This window comes from Diospyros lotus, chromosome 11, assembly GCF_014633365.1.
Source record: "Diospyros lotus cultivar Yz01 chromosome 11, ASM1463336v1, whole genome shotgun sequence".
In the NCBI taxonomy this organism is placed as follows: Eukaryota; Viridiplantae; Streptophyta; class Magnoliopsida; order Ericales; family Ebenaceae; genus Diospyros; species Diospyros lotus.
The window spans coordinates 2,094,233-2,119,039 of NC_068348.1; the positions used below are offsets into that span (position 1 = coordinate 2,094,233).

Here is a 24,807-nt window from a genome sequence, read left to right on the forward strand (position 1 = left end):
GATAAGAAGTCACGTGACTTCTTTTTCAATGGTCGTCAGATAAATTTAACAAATAAAATGAAAAACACTTTTGTCTTAAATACTTTTCATATCCCACTTTTTTCAATCTATATGTTAGTTAACAAATATCACCTTAATGAACATGTTTTTTTAGGGGAGAAATTTCCCTGCTTTGTTAGTTTCCATATGAAGGTGTCAGGATCCACCTTAAATACCACTATAAGTTGGTTATGTGAATATATGACATCACCATAAAATCTTCTTTTTTTTTTAAGTTTAAATTTTAATTTAAAAAAATTGGTAAAACAAATCAACCCAAACTCGACATTGTGCCACCATCATGGAGCCTTATCGGCATCGAATATCTAATCTCATCACCCTGCAATGCCTGATGCAAGCATGTATGTCGAAGGACCTCTCATTGTTCTATATAAACTAACTTTATCAAGATTCAAGGTATATTATTTTCTAACTTATCGATATTCTGTCAATTTACTCTCTTATTTACTTAAGCTCAAAGTGCTTACAAGTGTCAATCTTCCCCAATAGATTGATTGTTGAACCCCATTTCTTACCGTTGCAAGGCCATTTCTGACCATCCTTTTGGGTGGGAAGAAACAATATTATTTTAGTAACTCAAAGTCTCAAACTCATAAAAGATGCAAATGAATAATTTTATTATTATTATCAAAACTCATTCTCTAGATGCAAATTCATTATTTTATACAAAAAATAAATACATATAACTCCTATAAAGTAAGTTATAGAGTGGGATCTCCCTAAAGGCAACTACCCCTACCTTAATAGTTTCTATGTTATAAATATGGCACTATGTCAACTTAGCACCATGGTCACTAGAAAATGACCCATAAAAGACTTTTTTTTTTTTAAGGACGGACCCAAGAAGACTTGCACAATAATAAAAAGTTCATCAACTAGGCCATATCAAATTATGCACAATAGATTTTACATGTACACACACACATATATATATATATATATTTTAACAAATTAACAATTATAATCATATAGAGAAAGAGTGCTTGACTATTTAAAACAAATGTATTCATCGAAGAGTAGTTTTGATAGTTGCATAACATGAAATTTGAGTTTCTAACCTCTCATGGTAGCGTAGCTGGCTGTCGCATGCATTTGGGAGCTTAAAATACTGTAAGGTCATGGGTTCAATTTTGTTTCTGTACATCCAACTGTCTTTTTGTGAGGCTAGACCCCCGGGCTTTATCCCACAACTTACTTGTCCATGCACATTGGCCTGAGACGAGGCAGACCATAAATTTTGAAGAGGGTGGAACGGGCCAAATCAAAAATTGACTATGTTCCAAGGACCTTTCAAGTTTCCTACAAAAAAACAAATTAAGGTTATGGGGATCAATTGCCTCTTTCTTGATCCCAATGTGATATCCCCTATATTTGTATATATTTGTATCTAGATTCAAGAGATATAAGAAATGTATGACACTATTACATAAACTTATTGAAATTATTTATATGTTTTGATCATATTAAAAATATGTTTATGAAATATTTGTTAAAATAAGTAAAATAAAGTTATATCAAAATAAGATTGAAATGCTTTACAGACCAAGATATGGAATAGTTAAGATAAGATTGTGAAGTATTTCAAAATTTTTATCAAACTATTAATTAAATTTTTTGAAATGCACTAGATGACACAAACATCATTTTTTTTTATCTGTAATGATTAAGATATATTTATCTTGAAAGAAATAGAGAAATGAACATATATAGAAAAATTCAAATAAGAAATTATAAGTTTAATAAACACATTAAAAATCACAAAAATCTGAAATGATTTTCATATCTTACATTTTCTAACAGGGGTGGGCGGGGCTTCAATCCACCCAATTTTTTTAAAAAGTAGATCTTAAACTTTAAAAAATAATATTTTTTTATTACAAACCCAAGCCCCAGGCCAGCTCCCCCATCTTTCTTCTTTGTTTTTCTCATATTTTGTTAAAATTCTAGTTCCACCCTTAACTGCTATAGTTGGAAAAAAAAAAAATTATTGGTGAGGCTCACGATTGAAAAAAAAATAAATTTGAAGCCTCCGGGATAAAAAATCCTAGCTCTGCCTCTATTTTCTGATTTATATTTTAATTAATAAACACTAGCTTAGATGAATACTTGTGTAATGATTTTAGTTATGTGTCATCAAATATATCATTATACTTTTGGAAATGAAATTTGTTTCTTCTTGGATCTAGTCAAGCAGAGTTGGCCTGCATGTGGGGGATACGTAATGTTGTGAAATAAACACAAAGTTCTGCATAAAGGTCATAGAGAATCATTCAAATTTTGCATTTTTATAATCATGATATATATATTTTTTATTTAATATAGTTGATGTGAGTAAGCTACATATTATCTGTGAAAAAATTATTTAAAAATTCAATTTATATAACTTATCTGTCAAGATTAAGGCAGAGTGATGCTCCAAAGACTGTCGATAGTTTTTAAAGATTTTTGAGATAATGTCTTGAAAATTGTTGACAATCTCCTAAGACTGTTGATAGTGTTAGGAGATTGGATTTTTTGATAGTGAATTTATGACAGCCTTGAAAAAAAATGTGATAAAAAAGACTTCATGAGATTGAAAACTTTCCCAAAAATCTTTATTTCTTGTCGAAAAGTCTCAACTAATGCGCGAAAATGATGTCGAAAGTCCTTTCAAAAAATTCTGAATATCAATAACGAATCTTGATATTATGGTGCGTTTAATAGAGTTGAAAAATGAGGATGGAATTCCAATTCTCACTCTAATCCTTAAGAATTCCAATTCCTTGATTTCAAGGAAAATATTCACTTTTTGAATTAAAATGAAATTCGAATTCCATGGAATTGAAAAGCTGTTTGATAAAATTTCCTAGAATTTAGATGGAAAATGAATTCCACCCTCATTTTCCATGTCTATCAAACGCACTTTTATTGAAATTCTGAATATTAAAATATTTATTTTTAAATTTTAAACCCTATAAATAGAAAACTCACATTTAGAAAAGGTAGGTCATAAATATTGATTCAAAAGCTCTGAAACTTCTTTAAACATTCTAAAAAGTCTCAGTTAAGCATCAAAATATTCGCACAAAGATTAGACTGCACCCTTTGACAGTATTCTTTCTTGGAAGACTTTACAAGCTTGAAGAATATTTCCTAGCAAACAAACAAAAACTGGATATAACAATTAGAAGATCACCCATTTGAATTACAAACATTGTTATTTTCTTTTGCAAAACACATTGTGAACCGGGATACCCGCTTAGTGGATCAAAACTTTCCAAACAGCCAGGATTATCCTATTTGAATTGAAGAAGAATATATATATATATATATATATGTATGTATGTATAATGAATTGGAGTCTATATACATGCATACATATATATATATATATGTATGCAGTCTGTTGCAAAGCCAATTCAAAGCCCCACTGGGTGCCAAAAATGGAGTCATCAAGAAGAACCAGAAGAACACCTCAAGTCTCTTTCTTCTCTTCTCTTTCACTTTCCCAAATTTTCATGGATTTTTGTAATACCTACAACTCCTAGAAAGTTCCAAGATTTGATCTTTTTTTGGGCTTTTTTTTCTTGTACTTTGGTTTGATTTTTTGATATGACAGGTATTGCAGATAGTTTCAGCATTTGTTCTTCTGGTTTTATGGAATCCAAGCCAAGTTGATAGCCGAGCGGCGCCGGCCCGGGGATGCTTTGAGTACCCGGCGATAAGCTGCAGAGCTCACACTGCGTCGTTGACCGATTTCGGCGGCGTTGGCGACGGGGAAACCCTGAATACGGCGGCGTTCAGGGCGGCGATAGCCCATCTCAGCCAGTTCGAATCGGACGGCGGGTCGCTGCTCATTGTGCCGGCGGGAAGGTGGTTGACCGGAAGCTTCAATCTCACCAGCCATTTCACTCTCTTTCTCGACAAGGATGCTGTTCTTCTTGCTTCCCAGGTTTCTCTCCTTATCGATCTGTATGAAAATCTTCAAATTTCTTCTTTCTTTTTTTGTTTTCAGTCCATGGTCAGATTGGGAACACCATAGAAAGAAAACGATAATCACCAGCTTGAAAGATGTTGAACAATGGCGGCTGATTGATTAGGCATAGACCAATTACCATGTGGTGGTTGACATTTTAGATGAAGATGAATTCTTGACAAGGCATTAGATTCGTTGAAGATACTGATTCTACTGTTAGATATGAATCTCATATCAAATTCCAATAGAGTTCATAGCCACCATCCTCCAAGACTCAAACCCCACCTTTATCTTTTCTGTGTTTGTTGGAGTTTGATTTGCTCCACCCTTTTGCACTTTCTGTGTGTGAATCAGCAAAACCCTTTACGCACAAATGGTCTCTGAAACAAGAGCAAAAAATGGAACCACTAGCTTCTAATCCAACTTGGGATCAAAGGGGAATAGAGTAGCAGACTGCCAGACGCAGAAAATTAGGGGAAATTAAGAAACTTGAAAGAGTAATGTCTGTTTAACTGGTCTAGGATGTGGATGAATGGCCGGTGATCGAGCCACTGCCTTCGTATGGCCGGGGAAGGGACACGGAAGGAGGAAGATACATCAGTCTCATATTTGGAACCAACCTCACTGATGTTGTTCTAACAGGTAGTACCAAGAAGAAGCATTTCCCTAGTTTGAATGGCCAACACTAGAAACAACTTCCACTGCAAATTCAACTTCGTCTTGTGGTTTCAGGTGAGAATGGCACGATCGATGGCCAGGGAGCTCTCTGGTGGGATAAATTCCATGGCGGTGAGCTCAACTACACCAGGCCTTACCTCATCGAGATCATGTACTCCGAGAACATCCAAATTTCCAATCTTGCACTCGTTAATTCCCCATCCTGGAATGTTCATCCAGTTTACAGCAGGTTCTGTTTCCTTTTTCGGGTTGCTGCTCAACTCCATCAACTGTTACACTATCTAATGCACACACTTTGCTCTGCAGCAATGTCATCGTTCAGGGCATTACAATTATCGCGCCGGTTAGATCTCCAAACACTGATGGGATCAATCCAGGCAAGTGTATTGGAAATATGTAGAAATTTGAACAAGTGATCATAAACTAACTGTAAACTCTGAGCTAGCTAGGTGTTGCTGATTTTTTTGTCTCCTGTTGGATGTGCTGATGTTGTTACACAACAGACTCTTGCTCAAATGTTCGAATTGAGGACTGTTACATAGTCTCGGGGGATGACTGTGTGGCTGTGAAGAGCGGGTGGGATGAGTATGGGATCGCGTTTGGGATGCCAACTAAACAGGTAGTGATCCGGAGGCTGACCTGCATTTCCCCAACCAGCGCAGTGATCGCACTAGGCAGCGAAATGTCAGGTGGGATCGAGGATGTGAGGGCCGAGGACATCCTGGCGATCAATTCAGAGTCCGGGGTGAGAATCAAGACCGCAGTGGGAAGGGGAGGGTACGTGAAGGACATATACGTGAGAGGGATGACAATGCAGACGATGAAGTATGTGTTCTGGATGACAGGAAACTACGGCTCCCACCCTGATGACAAATATGACCCGAGCGCGCTGCCAGTGATCGACAACATCAACTACCGGGACATGGTTGCCGAGAATGTGACAATGGCAGCCAGGTTTGAGGGGATAGAAGGGGATCCATTCACTGGGATATGCATTTCTAATGTGACAATTGAGCTTGGGAAAGGGGCTAAGAAGCTTGCGTGGAACTGTTCCAATGTGGCTGGGATTTCAAGTGGTGTGATCCCAAAGCCTTGTGAGCTACTGCCAGAGAAGACTGCTATAGCAGAGTGTGATTTCCCAACTGAGAGATTGGCAGTTGAAGATGCTAAAATCCAGCGGTGTTCTTACAGAAGGAAATATTTATGATGAAGAAAGAAGAAATATTTATGATTGATGCAGAGTTATGTTATCTTTATAGCCTTGCCAATTGAAGATGTTGAATAGTGGGCTTTTCCTTTTTTTTTTCTTTGGGTGGGGGTGTTCTTTTTTGCTTTATTTTCTTTCTCCTTCATGATGAATGAAGAAGTAACATATGCAAGAATAAACTAGTAAAGGGAAACACCTGGAATTGACATTATATGTTGCAAACTGGGACTCAAACTGATCAACATTACAATATCCACAATATCTACTTCAATCCACAAACATTCTTAGCTAATGTTTGACCGGATCTGCAGCTGCATTTTACAAACTTTTTATCTTCTTCTAGCGGAGTTTTCAGCTGGTTGAAATCAAACCCGTCTGGATCCAACACAAAGGGATGTTGTTTCTCTGTTTTGCTGACTTGGGAGTCCATCTTTTTGGCAATTTTCTTCTTCTCTTGCAGAAGATTGGTTCAAGTTTCCAATGACAAGCAGATACTGTATCTCCTAATACTGTTTCTAGTACTTGGTAGAGTGGAGCGATTCGAAGCAAAGGAAAAGATATTTCTATCATAGTCTACAGCAGATGCAATCCCTCGCTATGAAAGTCTCCTAGTAGAGAGGATCTGGATTGAACTTGAGTGATTCCCTCCAAATCAGCTCCTTAATGTTCTCTTCAGTGAACGATGGCTGGTCAAAATCAAAGCTGAAAGGACTGTGGCAGATGGGTTCGTCGTTCATATCATGAAGTGATGACAAGTAAGGGTGGCAAAGAGCCTCATCAACTGCAAGCAGATCGAGAAAGTTGAAATCAGAGAAGCTAACATTAACTTGAATAATGGCTGATCGTACAGTGATGCAATGCTTAAAACTTTGAACTCCTTCTACGGTTCTACCTGTAATGCGCTTGTCCGGATCAAACACAAGCATCTTCTCCAGCAGATCAACAGCCAAAGGAGACATATTACGGAACCTAGCTGAAAATTGCTGCTTTGGATATTGGGGAAGCTGTTTAACATATCTTCGTGCGTTATTGCTTCTAAGAAATCCAAGGCTGGTGTCTTCAGGTGAACCTAGCAGCTTTTGTACACAAGGGCAGGTACATTCACGTTACAAACCAAATTAGACAAGAAAAGACAATAAAAATATGCCAAAACACATAGCATACAATGTTTTCCTCAAATTATGACAACCTATGCTTTTCCCTAGCCTCGCCTCCTCTAGTAACAAGCGCATGCTAATAACTGGGAAGTGCTTATTTTAAAATTAAGTTATCTCGGATTCCATTGGAAATCAAGAATCAATGTAACCTTGTAAGTCAGTTCAAAGGAACCAGAGCTGTTGTTCAATTTGAAGATAGTAAATGTAGCCTCATAAGGTTCTTACCCCTAATATGGACAGAATACAATTGAAGGAATACATCAAAGAGAAAGTGCAAATGAGATGACCAGCCCTCAACTAAAAATTAATATATATATATATATATATATAAAGTAGATTTCTTTGCGGGGTGTTTTATCTGATAAATTTTTAACGCACTCCATGGACCATGGAAACCAAAAGCATAAGATGCACCAACATAGAAGTCTCATACCTCTGTTATGAGCCTCAGCTGATGAACATAATCCTTGCCAGGGAACAAAGGTTCTCGAGTCACAATTTCACCAAGAATACAGCCAACAGACCATATATCAATTGCCGCAGTATACTCTGAACAGTTAAGAAGCAACTCAGGTGCCCGATACCAACGAGTGACAACATACTCAGTCATGAAATCTGTCTCTGTTTTTATCCTTGCCAATCCAAAATCTCCTATCTTAAGGTCACAATTTGCATTGAGAAGTATATTGCTGGGCTTGAGATCACGGTGCAATACATTTGCTGAGTGCACATACTTCAGTCCACGTAACAGCTGGTACAAGAAGTACTGGGAAATTTTCATGGAATATTAGCCTTCTGAAGAACTTGAGCTTCATGTAAGGTAATAAGCAATGACAATTCATTGGGTATATTCCGTAAGGAGACTTCAAGCAAGAACAAATCACTATCATGTTTGCAATCTAAGTTTAGAACAGATGTACTACCCTTTCCTTCCTTGACATGATATAAATACAAGAGATTTCTATAACACCCAACATAATTTCAGACCATCCCACACAAGAATAGGGTTCAGTAGTTCCAGGACTGAAAGGCACCTGAAGCAGCAGTGTAGTTTTTTCTAACTTTAATAATTTTTAAGTTTTATTGCATTGAAGCAACAATGCTTTTCTTTTTTTGTCTGGAAAACGCAGTGATCATGACTAGATCCAAAAGTAACACTCATAAACTATTATGATGCATCCACCAACTACATAGAGGAAGAGAAGGAAGATCTGCCATATAGATCTGCATGGGTTTCAATAATTGCCTTAGTCTTCCACATTCTTTATTAGCAACAAACTCTACCATACCATTAGGTGATCATTTCGCATTCAGCAATTGACAATGTATTACAGGTCACAATACATGTTCCATATTCGAATATGTATGAGAGTATGCCGTTTGCTCAGTTTAAGTGAAATGGGTGGGTGAGGTGAGATGAGAGGCTGCAAAGGCAGGATGACCAGGACTGTTTTGGAGCTCTTCTTGTTGTTTTTGTATTGGTATGTCTTGTTGTGCTGCCTGTAATCCTCTCCAGGTTGTCCATGCTGGTGGGAGTTTGTGTTAACTCCTTTTCCTTCTATCTTAACCTTTACTTTTTGTTTTTCCTCTCCTTGCTTGAATAGTCTTCACAACGGCTTTAAGGAACTGACCTTCATCCTTATAGGACATTCCTTTTTTTTTCCCCCTCATATTGGTAGTGACGATATCCTTAAACACCCCCCCTACCCCACAAAAAAATAAATAAATAAAAAGAAGAGGAATAGGAAGGTGGACAGTCAACACCCACAACACTGTAGCCGTTCCATAGTTATTAGTCAATAAGGTGCATAGAATTACATTACATCACTTCATGCGTGAACAAGAGATCGCATTGACATTCACCTCAAGATAAGAATTGCCAAGTTGACAAGAAATATTAATTATTAAAACATGATATTACAAGCAATATCAGTTCATGTTTGTATTTGAACAATGCGGATTCATAGTAAGGGGTCCCAATTAGAAGATAGATATGCAAAAACAATTCAGTGGATTACCTGACAATGGTCATTTGTCAATGGCTGACTAGAACGAATTATGTGATGAAGATCAGTGTCCATCAATTCATAAACAATATAAACGTCATTAAAAGTGTCCCTCTTTGGTGGTCGTATAATGTCCTTGATAGCAATAACCTGTCTCAGGAAAATAGCTAAGTATTAATACGTGCCCAAAAATCAGTGATTATCAGAAAACCTGCCAAGAACAAGCAAATCAACTGAAGCAACCAATCACAAAGAACTGCATCTGCAGGAGAGAGGGGGGGGGGGGGGGGGGGGGGGGGGTATCAAAACAAAGGTAAAAATGAAAGAACAGCAAAATACCTCCTATCGAAAGAAGCGACCAGATTGATGCATACACTTCCTAAGATACTTCATTTTATTGTTACCATAAGAAGTTACAAAAGTCCTGCTGCAATTTCCATTACATACACAAGATCAAGTCTGTCAATCAACCAAGGAAGACACAAGTGACATTTACCTTAGGCACATCATAAATTGCATAACTCTCACCATATACCAACCCTTTATGACACTTTGAATGGGAAGTGTATGATTGTAGCACTAATCTCCTTTTTATACTCTCAATTTCACAAAATAGAGATAAACAACAAACCAATCCTCAACCCACTAAATAGGGTCAATTACATAAATTCTAGCTTGCCAGCCATCTCCATCTATAATAATATCTTCTATAAAAAGTCCATTATAATTTATACTATGTTTAAGAGTTTTCAACAGAATTTTTCTTAATCTTTTTCGCCCCTTTTTTGTTCCAAATTTCTCTCATTTCATCCACTCTCAGGCATCTATGTTCCTCTTCTCACATGACCAAACCATTGTAATTGTAAAAATAAAGAAGAAAATGAAAACTGAATAAGTAAAGGGCATCCAAAATGCAGGAGGCCAAATAAATAAAATAAAATAAAGGTGTTCCACAGCATATCTGAATCAGGCAATTGGAGATGGACTTCTCGCCACTCTTGATTTTGCCTCCCAACATTACTTCTCGGATACATATTTACAACTACTTCCTTGCCCTAAATAACCACATGCATGGGAACATAACAACCTTGATCATCTGGTATGCTTCAAAAATATAAATTGCAGGACACTGCTATTAAACAACAGCGCTAACTTACTAATTCTGCTACAGCACCAGCTGTTGCGATCATTAGGAATCAGAAAAGTTCCCACAGAAAAGAAGGATTAGGATAACCAGATTAGCACCTTGCAAATCATCATGCCACCAGATCATTGCCCACAGATCATACATAGTGCAACCATTAATCACAAAAAGCCAATTTCTATATCATGGGTGCATTACACGAGAACTTTTTGGCATCTTAATGACATTAACATTATTCTAGGATGGAAAAGATAAAACTGCAGAATCGAACAAGTCTAGAAAGCATGATATTGCAGAAATGCAGAACAAAAATCTTTCTAGAAAAAGTCAATTAGCCTGTCAAAGAGTTTAGGAGGACCAAACTTGCATTTTCATGATTCATGTGGCAGAGGAGCTTAATTTCTCTCAATGTCCTTTTGGCATCAATTCTGTTGTCAAATGCATTGCCAATCTTCTTAATAGCAACCTCCTCATGTGTCTCTGAATTCACGGCAGCACTGGCAAGAAAAAAGAAAGATGTTATCATCCTCTATGTAATAAAAAAAGGGAGATTTGATTGTGCAATCAAAATATTTAGACCCTTTTGCAGACTTTTCTGCAAAAAGAAACTGAAAAAGACCTTCCCCTATCATATGGTTGCTCACTTCCCTTTTATTTTAAATTCTCTCTCAGCCCAAATTAACATGACATATAATGCCAATCAACAAGGATCAAAACAATGTCAAGGAAAAAAAAAAGAAGGAATAAAATGTCCTCTATTTTTCATTCCAAAAATAAAAATGTTGTGGAAGCTCATATTCCTGTATTTTCACTATACATACAATCTCTGAGATGACAGGAATACCACACAACATCCAAACAATCAATTTTTTAAACAAAGAATAATTTTGACAGGAATACACTTATCTTGTTGGAAAAAAAAAAAGAATTAACTTTTTACTAATGAACCCCATACAATACCTTAGATATCCTTTTACCCTTTATTCACTCTTAATGATCTTATAATTTTACTTTTGATATTTTTCTAAACCTTATTTGGAGGGAAGTTTATAAACAATGTACAGTACATATGCTTCTGCAAGATAACATTGATCTTATAGCATCATTTTGATGATTGTTCATTCATAATGTATTTACTATCAGATGAAACACTTGCACCCCCATCCAAAAAGAGAAGCAGAAACAAAGCTTGTTCAATTATTTAATTATATTGAGTTTATAGAAACATTTTAGTCACAAAAACTCCTTTACATTTCCAGAATTTTTGAAATTTCCCTAGCATTTCTGGAATTTGAAAGAAGCTGTGCAACAACAACATATCAAGCCTTTATCCCTTTATCCCACTATGTGGAGTCAGCTACATGAATTATACCTCACCAATCATTTCTCTCTATAGCCTTATCTCTTGTAAAGCCCGTATAACTCATGTCATACCCAAGTGTATCTCACCAAAACTTTCATGGTCTTCCTCTACTTCTTTTGCAAGATACTTGTTTCATTTCATCCACTCCTCTCATAGGAGCCTCTATTAGCCTTCTCACATGATCTCAAGCATCTTACTTCAATAGAAGCAACACATTAACCTGTAAACTAGTAATCACACAAATTAATTCTGCATATTAACCTGAAGTCAGCAACCTCACCTGCAATAAAACAATTGCAACAAGGCCACCACATGCACATAAAAGCCTTAAACTAACTACTACGGATACAACACTCAATTTCTTCTTCCAAAAGCTTCTCTTCTCCCCAAACTAGACAAGAAGTCCTCCTGTCAACACACCGTGCTTTTAGCCCCTCAAAAGCCCTAAATCTCCCAAAACCCAATCTAGTCTCAAGCATAAAACACCAAAACAATCAAAATTTTGAACTTAAACCCTCAAAATCCATCGATCTCTCAAACCAACCCACAAAGAAAGAAACCCAAATCCAAGCAATACATATGAATGCATATGCGCATAATAACATATACATATACATACAGACATACATATAAACATATATAATATGTAACTTACCAGACAATGCCGTAAGCACCTCTGCCGATGGGTCGAATGGGAGGAACATACTTGTTAGAGACTTCGAATAAATTACCGTAGATATTGTACCGGACGTATCTGCCGCCATGCGTGAGAACTCCTTTGACACCACTAGATGTATTGCTATTGCCATCGATGGAGAGCGAACTTGATTCCATAGCCATCTCTGAGGCCTCAAGAAGACGAAAGCTTTGGCAGGGCCGTGGACTGAAATCTTGTTGTGGGTTCTTCTGGTTGTGGAAGAGAAAGAGATGGAAACTCGGAGACTCTGTGACCGTGAGGCCAACGCGGTTTGGAAGCCCGTGAAATGAAGTGGACCGTCAAAATTGACGCCTTGGCCATGTAATCGGCAACACTTGATTGATCTTTCTTGCTTTTTCTCTGTATTTTAATCTTACCGAGAACCGTGATTCGGAGATCGATTGTCGTCGATTTAAGGGCTTTGAGTGTTTGGGTGGATATGCGTCGCTGTTAAGGGCAATCTTTCGCATTGATGGGCGAGGCCAGAGTGGTTTTGGTGGGGCCAAGTCCAATTTTCTCATCGTCATTGACTGGTTCTTGGAGCAGGAAGATGACGAAGGGCCGTTGAAGACATCAAATTCATAGGCTTGAGTTTCGTTTTTAAATCAAAGACAACGCTTTTAAATATGTTGGCAACGTCACCGTAAGGGAAAATCTCACCTTTCATTCACCCAACCATAATTGAAAAAAGAACTTAAAAGAGATCAAACAATATACCTAAAATTTTGTAATCTAATGGCTTCATAGATATATGTTGTTCATGACATTTAGTTTTTGATGCGTAAAACATCAAGTTTCAATAGTTCAATTGTTAAAAAATATTATTTTAATTTTTTATCGAAACATTAACTCGTATATGAATGCACCCATTTTCACAAATAACACGTCACGTAGATGATTAGTTAACAATATTTGAATAAACTGATTAGTTTGTTGTGTTCTTTTAACAATTAAAAAATATAGTATTTAATTCTTAATATATAAAAACGTTAAGATTTTGTATCTTAATTATTAAAAATTATTATTTTAAATTATTTCTTTAATTAAGAGTAAATATAATTGTTATTTACACCACGTAGAACATAAACGTATAAAAGAAAAAGTGTCATATCATAAAATGGTTACGTCAACAAGACACATCAGATTAAAATTTACTTTAATAGAAAAAAGATTAAATTATTCATAATTAAAAAAATAAAAAACCCCTAAATCTCAAATATCTAAGGTTGCGTTCTCTTTGTTATTTTCAAGTCATTTTTAATTTTTAATTTTCTAAAATAATAAAAATGCGTTCTCTTTACTATTTTTAAAAATAAAAAAAATTATAAAAAAAATTCAAAACAACAAAAAGTTATTTTGAGTATTTTCATCCAAAATAAATTTAAAACTCAAAACACATTTATTTATTTGTATTTTATTATTATAATAAAAAAAACAAAATTCATTAAATTTAAAATGTATATATATTTTTAATAATATATTAACATTAAAGATTTTTAATTTACTGAATAATCAAATTTATTGAATAAAATATCATTAAAAAATTATTTTCAAAATTTCAAAGAGAACGCGTTTTCTAATTTTCTATTTTGAGAAATAGTTTTTCAAAATAACAGAGAGAATGCATTTTCAATTTTCTAAAAATAGATTACTAAAACAGAAAATTGAAAATGAATTTAAAACTCAAAATTAAAAAGTAAAAAGTAAAAAGAACGCAGTCTAAATCTTTGAATCACTAATTTAAAAAATGCTACCTTCTTAAACACCTTAGATATGATCCATAAAAGACTCTTTCACCCCACTGGACGAGGAAGAATGTGTCAAACTTACCTCTAATATATCACCTAAAAAATTTAGGAGAGGTAATCAATATGCTAAAAGAGCTCAGAATAAACTATTGATATGGAATTAGATTAACTTAATAAGATATTAATTAAATGTTAGATTTGATTAAATAAAATCACTAATTCTATCATTTGAAAGAATCACCTATTCTGCTGTATCTTCTACAAGCAGGACCATTTCCCCTGCTGCTTTGAACCTTTAATTAATGCCCACAACCACTCAAATGAATCTCATTTATGCAGCTTTTGCCAAAGTCTTCTTCCCACCTTACACACATTTTCTTTTAACAAGTGTGTGGTTGTGGCCATTGATGTGCTGAAAGGAACAAGAGAACCACTATAGTACATGCATGATTGAGTAGATGGATAAGATTCTTTATATACATATATGGTATCCTTATCATTAATTTTTAATAAACATATCTTATATTTAGATAAGATATATTATTTTTTATTTCAAAATAATTTTATTGGTTAATAAGAAATACATCTTATTTTGTAACATTTTTGTTATTATTAAGATACAATAATTTGACACTATCTACGAGAAACCCTTTAAAGGAAGGGTCTCCTAAAAGAAAGAGAGTCTAAAACAAGCAGTTCACATCGTGCGAAACAATATGAGACAAAGTTGTGCAAGAGACTAGTCTCCCTAGATCTCCTTCGAGAGCTTGGCTTGACGTGACGAACCATTGATTTACAAGATGTTACTCTAAGAAGGTGGTCCCAAGAAAATTGTCATATAATCATTTGAAAAAGATTGTCTTGAGAGAATCTTTCTAGGAGAATTGCTTCTCCCGATATTGCCTTCTCTAGAAGAACTCCGATTGAAGGAAAGACTACAATAATTTTATTAACTAATAAAATTGTTTTAAAATTAAAAAATAATATACTTTATCTAAAAAAAAGGATATATTTATTAAAGTTTAACTATTACTCTATATTTTTATCATCTTGTTTTTGCATTATAGTACAATTTGTCTGATGGTTTCTTATTTTTATTATTGTTATGATAATACATAACCCTATTATGTTGCCTGTGCTAGCGACATTAGTGGGGCACCACCCTATGGGCCGATGCCCTTTCTCTCAATTTGATCTCGTCGGGCAAACATGATGTTGCCCCACACGAGCAACATCATAAAATCGAGAAACAATAATGGTTTGAACAATATTGAGTTATCAATAGAAATATCTAATTCAAAATATACGTTCTAGTATCAAATAGTCAATGAATAATTAATTACTAAGGGCGATTCATATTATGTATGTGTAAAAAAAAAAAAAAATTAAATAAAATTTTATTGGGTGTCATTTGACAATAACATGAGCTTTGGTACAGTAATAAAACTGTTTGAAAACTTAATTATTTTTTAAAAGTTATGAGTTCAAATGTTATTAATATTGTTAATTTTTGTTTTTTAAACAAGATACATAAGGGGCACTTTTGGAAAATATTTTATTGATAGTGTTTCATAATATCTGAACTTGGTATTTGCTTATATAATAGATGTTATACCCTAGAACAGGCCGAAGTCCAATTGAAGAGGCCCAAAAGAAAAAAAGCCCAAAAGAAAAAGTCTAGAGCTCATCAAGAGACTTTCTTAAGAAAGGGACATACGGGAGATCCCTTGAGAGGTGACTGTCAAGTGGACCCTCACAAGTTCCCCAATGCAAAGTTACACCTCATATATAGTCCCTAAAATACTCTTTTATGTCACGAAACTGTGAAGAATGAGTCAAACTTACTTTTAATGTGCTCATCTAAAAATTCGGAAAAGGTAATCCTAAGAGATACGAGTGTTCCTTCTCCTGTCAAATTCATTCTTTAAAAATGGAGAAAAATTTCTCTAGTTGAAGGTATGTTTAGAACTCTAGTTCAATTGCACTTCTACTATTATTACACTCTCACTCATAGAGAGATTAATTTAAATATCGAAAGACTCGTGTGAAAGCACCTCGTGAGCCTAAGTGTTTTCTCTTTCGCATGACTCCCTAATACTCAAGACTTGAAACAAACACTCACTCGTAACAATAAATTTATTGTTGTATCTAGACAACAAGAATAACATTGACAGATGAAAAAGAGAGAGATGGATAAGGTGTTTTTAGTGGACATAATAGTAGATCATATCTATTAAATATATCATGAATTTGCCCCTTCACAGGCCACCGACCATCGCCACTTGCAAAAAAAAAAATAAAATATTTTTAGGTGTGTGTTAGTTTGAGTTTTATATGGATTTGAATATAAATTATATATAAATAAATCTAAAATTTTGGATTTGGAATGACATAATCAATCATGAAGAAAAATCAAACAAACTCAATTAATTAAATTCAGATTTGTATAGATCTAAATTCATATTCATATAAATCTAAAATTTATATGATCATATGTCCAAGGTTAAAATAATTTATATAAGTTGGGTTAAATTAGGGTTAAAATAATTTATATAAGGTTAAAATTTATATAATGGGGCAAGTGGATTTCTCGGTCGGATCGGGCTGCTGTATTCACGGGCCTTGTTGGACTTCCATATGGGCCTACTCTGGCCCGAACGAATATCAAAATAATAATAATAATAATAATAATAATAATAATAATAATAAATGTTTTAAGAATAAAATTTGTAAAATAATTGTTAGTGTTCAAAAAATTGTAAAAAAAAAAAAAAGGGGGACTTCCCTTTTCATTATTATAAATTTTTGGCTTGAAAGGAAGAAAATACATTCATGACTAATTTGTACAGTAATACGAGTAGAATAAAGATTGAGAACACTGTATCATCTCCCAAAAGAAGAATTATATTTAAAAAATAAAAAATTTAGATCGTAAGACTCTAGAAAGGGCACAATGGGACAAACCTAACTACCCTACTTGGCCAAACAAACCAAAATAAAACAACTAAAGGCATAGGTTGAAGACACAATGACCAAACCACCAAGCTAAGGCACAAATTAAGGAACAAATCGAAAGATAAGTTATGTGTGGTCTTTGGTTTGTGTTTTGTTTTAACTTTGTTAATTTTCTTATTGTTTTTCTTGGGTTCTATTTTTTGGGCCTTCCTTTGTGACAACCCCAACATGCTTGCACTCGGAGTGTGTCTCGTTTTATTTAACTCCTTGTGGAGAGGTGTCACCCTTGAGGTTAGGTGAAATGTAAAAGATGTAGTGTTGCTGCATAGTGAGACTCATGATTATGCCAAGTAATTCCTTACAAACTCAAGGCTATTTTCCTTTGGTGTATGTTCTTACGGTCAAATTAATACTCGGTTTATAAAGATAGAGCAAAGTAACAAGTAGGAGTAGGGACGGATCTAGGACTAGATCTGGGGGAGGGCTAGCCCCCCGATCCATGAATATTTCAGTCTTTCTTCCCTTTAAATGGACTAGATCTGCAAGGTAGATCTGGGGGAGAGCTGAATCTAGGAGGGGGCTACAGCCCGTGCCTGCCCCCCTAAATTCGCCCCTGAGTAAGAGTGGAGTTAATGCATACTTGCCATTAGAGAATTGACACTTTTATAGCTCATGCAAGAATAGTTCAAATGAAATTTTTGTTGAATGCCCTATCTAGGATATGACTAGGCATGACCGGGACATAGGTCGAAAGGCTCAAACCATGCCTATTGAACCATGCCCATTAATTGCAAAAGGCTCTATGTTTGCCATGTGATAGGTTGTGTTGTGTTGAGTAAGGTATTTCAAAAGACTAACAATCCCACATTGTTAGGAAAAAGATCTTCAATCCACTTTAAATGTAAAACATTTTACATTGATACCTTAATCAAGTTGCTAACTAGTTCCTTTTTTCTTGTCATTTAGATTTTCATTTAATATATAGATAGTTTTTTTATTGTTTATCACATGTTTATTAATAAATTGTTTATATCATAAGTAATTAACAATATTAATTAGAATATTTACAAGCATATCTAGTGATGGAAAGTAAGATTGTTCTTGAGAACTAGATTTTGGGATTAACTCCTCAAAAACTACACCTGCAACACAATGAGGTAGGGTTAGATCTCCCAATCTAGCCTTCGATACTCAAGTTAATAACGAAACTCAGAAAGAAAAATAATAAATTTATAGTTAAATGATTTTATTTATAGAGATTCTCTTTTTTTATAGGCTGAAAGAAGCGAGATTTTTAGAGTTATTCCTAAATTAGTTGTAATTTCTCTAAAACTCCTCCAAGATTCCCCAAGTCAATCGTTATCAGATAATGGAAGCTCTTATTTGAATTAGAATGGGGATAGACTTATCAAATTTGGCCCAACCAAATCCTTTTGGATTAAGATCTAAAAGCTAGATTTATGTTACTTTTTTGAAATCTAAATTTGGGCTGGAGAAGAGGACAAATTTCAAATATATGGCCATGTTGAATTGACCTCCTAAGGGCATTTTGAGGTCAGAGACCCATAATAGAAAGTCACACCAATGACTATAGAACTAGGGGCTTAGGTGATGCAACTTATCACAAGAATCATGATATGGATACAGAGGCTACACAATGGTAGCTTGATAGGCCCAATAATGGGGGGTTGTGGCCCAAGTAAGGGCAAAGAGGTGACCTGGAAGGGCTTAAGCAACAAAAGGATCCCAATAAACATAACTTGATCTCATACAGCAAATAATAATAAAACCCTAGCTAGAACATCAATGCGACCATTAATTGAACAAGTTCGAATCATACATTAAGTGCATCTAAGTATTTTTTTTTTTTTTAACTCTATTAGATTTCTTTAGAGTGTGAGAGATGACCCTTCCAAAATTACAAAAATAACTTATATTTACAAAAATACCACTATCACATAATTATTTTAATAAAAAGGATGAATTTTGATTAAACGAATAAGGTTTAATCAAAAGACCTATATATATGCCTACTAATTAATTAATTGGATGAAAATAAAGGCTCCATATCCCTCTAAGCTAAAAAACAAATAAATAAATAAAAGTCTCCATCTTTATATTAAAAAGAAATTATTATTTAGTTGTGACACTTTTGATGACGTTCATGCATTGATGTATTGTACATTATGTCATATCAGTACAAATACACTAACACATCAATATATATATGAGTGTCTAAATAATATTTTTAATTAATATTAAAATGCACAAATAACACATTTTGAAATTTGCTAAAGAAGACTTTGAGATGGCATGCGTTGCCATTGTTGCTTAAAATCATGTGATGACATCTATTTTCCCATTCCAAATCATTCAGATATATTATATATATATATATATATATATTCATAACGTAATCAATATATATTCCATCATTTTCTTTGGGGAAAGAATGTTAGAGAAGACATGCAATTTAGGTCAATTCACAAAAGGATACGAAGAAGAAAGTACATATCATCTATAACAAAGTCGCACGTAATCTTCTTTTGTCCTCAAATTTTGGATCTTCTCTTCTGACAATGGATGTACTTGTGAATCTATCAGGTTTATATCTTGAACTCATAAAAGTGGTTGAAGAAGTGGGAAATTAAGGAAGAAAGATGGAAAATTAACCATTAATACAATTATTCAAATACCATGACAATCAGAGTCAAGCAGCAAAGGAGGAGGGATCATCAGAGAGAGAGAGAGAGATTCACAACCCTAATGTTTTCATCATCAGTTTCTTTATTCCTTTCTGTTCTTCTGTTTCTTCAACAGTTCACTCATTCCATTAACTCAACAATCAAAGTGTAAGAGAATCAGCAGTCAATCGGATCAAGAAAAAGAAAAAGTTGTTTCCAAAACCAGATCAAAGATAGATAGAGGGGGCATGGTAATTCATCTCACAAAGAAGAAGGATAGGGGGATAGCATGGTTCCCATGTTTGATGAAGCTGGTGCAATTTCCTCTCCGCCAAGCACGGGTCCTTCGGGTTGATCCCAGAATAGAAAACTTGCACATTGTTGGGATTCAACCCATTCATTCAATTCCAGCCCCATCTCCCTTTCCCCATTGATGCTGCAAGGCTGCACTTCCATGGCCGCCATGCCCTCATTGCTCTCTATCAATGGCGGCAAGTAATTGGAGTCCATGCCGCCGCTGAAAGAGGCCAAAGGGAGAACTGCTGGAACCTCCTGCTGGTTCATATGCCAAGCTACAACCTCAGAATTCAATCCCATGGATTCTTGGAAAAGCTCTCCTGGTCTCTCATTGCCATCGGTGCCAATCCCCTCGAGCCCCACCGGGCCGGTGTCGAACATGAACAAAGGGCTGGGAGAAGAGAACAATGTGTCTTGGAGGGGCCTCTTTGTTACCAAATCTTGGTTTAAGAAATCTACTTGATTTGAAGTGTAGCCGAATTGAGAATGTTGATCAGTGGTAGGTTTATTGGAGGTTTGGGTCGTTGTAGTCTTTCTTATCTTCTTCTTGATCCATGAATTCCAGTAGTTCTTGATCTCATTGTCTGTTCTTCCCGGCAGGTGACTCGCTATGTGAGCCCATCTACAAGACCCACATCAATGTGATTAACATTCATGAGTTGAAAAAAATTAAAATCATCAAATTAAGTGGCGAACAACTGCAAAAATGTGGCCCTGGAAAGTCTAGATAGATTTTTGATACAAAATTTAGGTATTGATATCACTTCCCTTCTAGGTTATCACCAACAATGAGCTATAGAAATGGAAGGCAAAGGGGCTTAATTGTTCTGCAATTAATAGCTTAATAATAATTTGCCATTTTCTGACACATTGGCATTGAACTACTTTGACAATGAAATCGCTTCTGTCTGCTGGTAAAGATATACATATGAATCATGCATCTGTGGACTCAGTCTATTATTACTTATATATAACTTCATCCAGAAGTTATGTAGAAGCCAATGGTGCTTCCGAGACTAGGGTTCATCAACCCTACCTCCTACAAACAAGAGAGGGAGATGATAATTAGTTCAGTTTTTTAAGAAAAAGGGAAATTAAACCTGTTGCCAACAGCTCCATGAAGGCTGATGATCAGCTTCTCTTCTTCAGGGGAAAACCTCCCTCTTCTTATGTCAGGTCTCAAGTAGTTGATCCATCTCAAGCGGCAGCTCTTGCCACATCTCTGCAACCCTAATTATCCCCCAAAACAAGCAAACAAGCAAGAAATACATGATCAGAAAGCAATGGTCACATATATAGGCACATATATATATGTAAGTGCACGGGGAGGTGAAGATATATAGAGCAGAAATGAACCAGCTTTCTCAGGGACTTCACTCCAGCAGCCATAGCCGTGGGTGGTGATGTATCTGATGAGCTTTTCGTCTTCCTCAGGCGACCAAAGGCCTCTCTTGACCTTCTGTTGATTGCAGCAAGAGTGGTGACCCATCTGCAATTTTCTTCTTCCGATTCTGCAATCTTCTTTACACTTAATAATTTGAGTGGAATTTTGGGGGGTGGGGTTTGTTTGCTTTTAGGGCTAGCTAGCGAGTTGGTCCGTCTCCAGCCCCCTTTAAATGTGTATATGTTTTACACACCCAAAAGGGCGGGTCCCATCTTCCCCCATCTAACCCTAAAATGACATTGCATCTGAATTCACATTCATCATGATGATGATGATGATGCAATGAAAACCCCCATTTTCTACGTACACTCTTGTATTCTGTAACCACCTTCACGTACCCTCAACCCTTTGCCGCTTGTTTCCTAGACCCCCCCCCCCCCCCTCTCTCTATATATATATATTGACATAGATATAGAGAGAGAATAGTTGTTCTTGATTCTTGAGGAAAGCTTGGTAGCCGCCCTTTACTGTTAACGTCGTATGTCTGATGTAGGATGACAAGCATATGGTAAAAAATTCTGTGAAAATGATAGTTTTTATCACAAAGATTTTCATAAAAAGTTATATCATAGTGATGCCATTTTGATGTTCATTTATGTATATATCACATTATATTATTATTATTATTGTGATAAGCTTTTCCTGTCAAATGAGTTGATATGAAGGACCATCCTGTTACATAATTGACACTGTATATTTGTGGGCTAAATGTGTTTTCTTTCTTTTTTTTTTATTTATTAATTTTTGGTTAATTCTTTTATCCTTCTAAATCATGTTCTAATTCTGGCTAAAAAAGAAGGGTTGATTATGTATATGAAATTATCATATAGAATTCTAAAAAGAAAGTTATATTTGTTTTAGTGCTATCGATGTGAATATGTAACACCATTATTCTACAGTGATTAGGAATGGATTAAAATTATAAATTCATGTAATCAACCTTATGTTACTGAATAAAAGTTTGATATATTGTCAGTATTCTTTAACTATATTTTTTATTTTCATAAAAAGAAGTTGATATTTGATCTTATAAAATAGACATAAACAGTGGACCCATTAAGGGGAATTTCAAATTTTACTCATACTTGTTCTAATGAGTAAAAGCCATTAATTATCTGTTATAAATGTGTTGTTGAAACGTCATTGGACTGTTAGAAAACAAAACAAAATGGAAACTAAAACAATATATATATGAAGGCTAAGGCAGCATTAGTCAGCTTCAGAAATATATTATCACGATAAATGTGAGAGATTACCAGTGGAAATTGTTGGTGAAGATGAATTAATCAAAGTTTGTCCATATATATATATATATGTGTGTGTGTGTGTGTGTGTGTGTGTTAATTAGCTGACAGTAATCATATACTTGTGTGGAAAGAGAGTGAAAAGATTGAGTTTAAGTTTAAAAGGTCAGTTTTATCATTCTTCTTCCTCTTTGCTTAGGATTATGTTAATTAGGAGTGTTTAAATTTTGATTTAGATTAAAAGATTAATTTGAGTCAATTCACTTTAAGACCGGTCGAGAAGGAGTTCGGTCCACAATTCACTTACAAAATCCAATAGTTTTAGGTTCGATATTTTTAAAAATATTTTGAACTAATCCATATATACTAAATCGAATCTAAATCAATTTAATCTAGTTTAATCCCGACTTTAACCAATTCGAACTAGTTATTGAGTGTAACGATGAAAGAGGGCTAAAGCTCATAAGGGAAATGTGTCACTTTGATATATATTAAGCCCAATGCAAATGTCAAAGTATGAAAACCTCTATGAGAGTTTTGGATTTAATTAGTTTTAATTTGAGAAATTGTAATTGTAACTGTACAAAAGTTACTTTTTCTTAATGATTTTTGAGTTACGATATTAATTTCTTTACAAAATAAAATGTTTAAAAAATAAATTGACCGACCACTCTTTAAATTTTGAGTTTTTGGGTTAGATATCATTTAAATGTTTTCAATTTGCCAAACTGGTGCTTAAATTTTTTTAAAATATCTTTATGTTACTAATAAAATTAAGTAAATTAACTGTACACTCCATAATAATTTATTTTTTTTATAAAATCAGTCCTTGAACTTTTGTAAAATGGCCATGATATTTTATTTTTGTCAATTTTTTTCTTCTTTTTCTTTTTCTTTCTCTGTCTAACTTAGTAATCCAAACCTATTTTATCAAGTGGATATGGCAAGTGATTTGTTTTAGTCTTTATCTTATATTAAATTTAACTTAATTAAATATAAAATAAGGGTAATTTTAATTTAAATTTGATTTAATTAATATTATTTTGTTGTAAAGCAAGTGTCATAGACATTTTAAGAAAAATTAAGAAAGTCTAAAGTTTACGAAATCTAGAGTCAATTTAGATAATGCTGTTAGTAATAGAAGAATTTTTGGTGACCATTTCATGAAAGGTCAAGGATTGGTTTATTAAAAAGTAAAATTTAAACTAAATTCTTATCAAAAACCTAAAGTTCAAAGTATAAATCAATTTACTCTATGATTAATGTACTATATATTTTTAAATAACCTAACACCTAGATTGAACGAAAGTAAAAACGAAAAACGTTTCTGATATGAAATAAAAACAAGGAACTGAACATTATTCTAAAAAAATATATGTAAATAGTTCTGAAATGGAAAATGGTTCGAAAATACTGAAACAACAGCTTCAAACAGTTTTCGTATTATATTGTTGACATAATAGATTAAACCACTATAAAAGTATCGATAATGGCACTAAATGAAAATATTATAACTTTGAGGAGGGTACTTGTAATATCAATTAAACTTGTAATAAATACCGAATCACATTAATTAGTGCGTCTCAGTATTGTATTAGTTTTATTTTTGGATTTAGTTGAAATTGGGGGTAGTTTGGACTATTATCATTGAGTCTAAAAAAATAAAATTTAGTCGCCAATGTATATTTGATCTCATGACTGAAAAAAATAAAATATTTAATTTTACCACTCTACTAACTCTTATCTGTATTTAAATTTTTTTCTAAAAAACTAAAAAAATTAAATTACAATCATCGATTGTCACTTAATAAATTTTATTTAAAATATTTTATTTGATGTCATCCATTGTAATCGATGGGTTAAGTTGTTGATGTTCAACATCATCTTGATAAGATCAATGGACATGGATTCCAGACCTTAATTAATTAATCAATCAATGCTTTTGTCCCTTAAACATTAATCATCAACTTGTATTAATCATGATTAGCACTTCCTTAATATCCTTCTTAACACTCCTTCACTTATTCACCAACAAATTACATGACAGCAAACTGGTGGAAACATATCTAGAATTAAGGGTGTCCACAATTAATTTCAGTATTCATTAATTCAAAATTCTTATTTGATCGAAAAAGAATAATGTTAGGAATTATGACTGTGACGCCTTC

The 24,807-nt window shown here is 34.2% G+C and overlaps 3 protein-coding genes across 3 annotated transcripts; 1 reads left to right on the forward strand and 2 right to left on the reverse strand.

Moving 5' to 3' along the window:
- The first annotated feature begins 3,366 nt into the window (after positions 1-3,366).
- On the forward strand, positions 3,367-5,944 carry LOC127813098 (probable polygalacturonase). The gene is made up of 6 exons (XM_052353854.1): positions 3,367-3,518; positions 3,659-3,991; positions 4,537-4,657; positions 4,748-4,922; positions 5,000-5,070; positions 5,197-5,944. The coding sequence occupies exons 1-6, from the start codon at positions 3,375-3,377 to the stop codon at positions 5,898-5,900; spliced, it is 1,548 nt and encodes a 515-aa protein (XP_052209814.1). The 5' UTR covers positions 3,367-3,374; the 3' UTR covers positions 5,901-5,944.
- A 139-nt stretch (positions 5,945-6,083) lies between these two features.
- Positions 6,084-12,732, reverse strand: LOC127813099 (mitogen-activated protein kinase homolog MMK2-like). Its single transcript, XM_052353855.1, has 6 exons — positions 12,226-12,732; positions 10,575-10,704; positions 9,076-9,213; positions 7,491-7,823; positions 6,793-6,976; positions 6,084-6,681 (listed from the first exon to the last, which is right to left on the reverse strand). Exons 1-6 carry the CDS (start codon positions 12,408-12,410, stop codon positions 6,509-6,511), a joined length of 1,143 nt encoding a protein of 380 aa, XP_052209815.1. The 5' UTR covers positions 12,411-12,732; the 3' UTR covers positions 6,084-6,508.
- Positions 12,733-19,570: 6,838 nt separating this feature from the next.
- On the reverse strand, positions 19,571-21,522 carry LOC127813408 (transcription factor MYB86). The gene is made up of 3 exons (XM_052354365.1): positions 21,308-21,522; positions 21,052-21,181; positions 19,571-20,573 (listed from the first exon to the last, which is right to left on the reverse strand). Exons 1-3 carry the CDS (start codon positions 21,438-21,440, stop codon positions 19,916-19,918), a joined length of 921 nt encoding a protein of 306 aa, XP_052210325.1. The 5' UTR covers positions 21,441-21,522; the 3' UTR covers positions 19,571-19,915.
- Between the last annotated feature and the right edge of the window lie 3,285 nt (positions 21,523-24,807).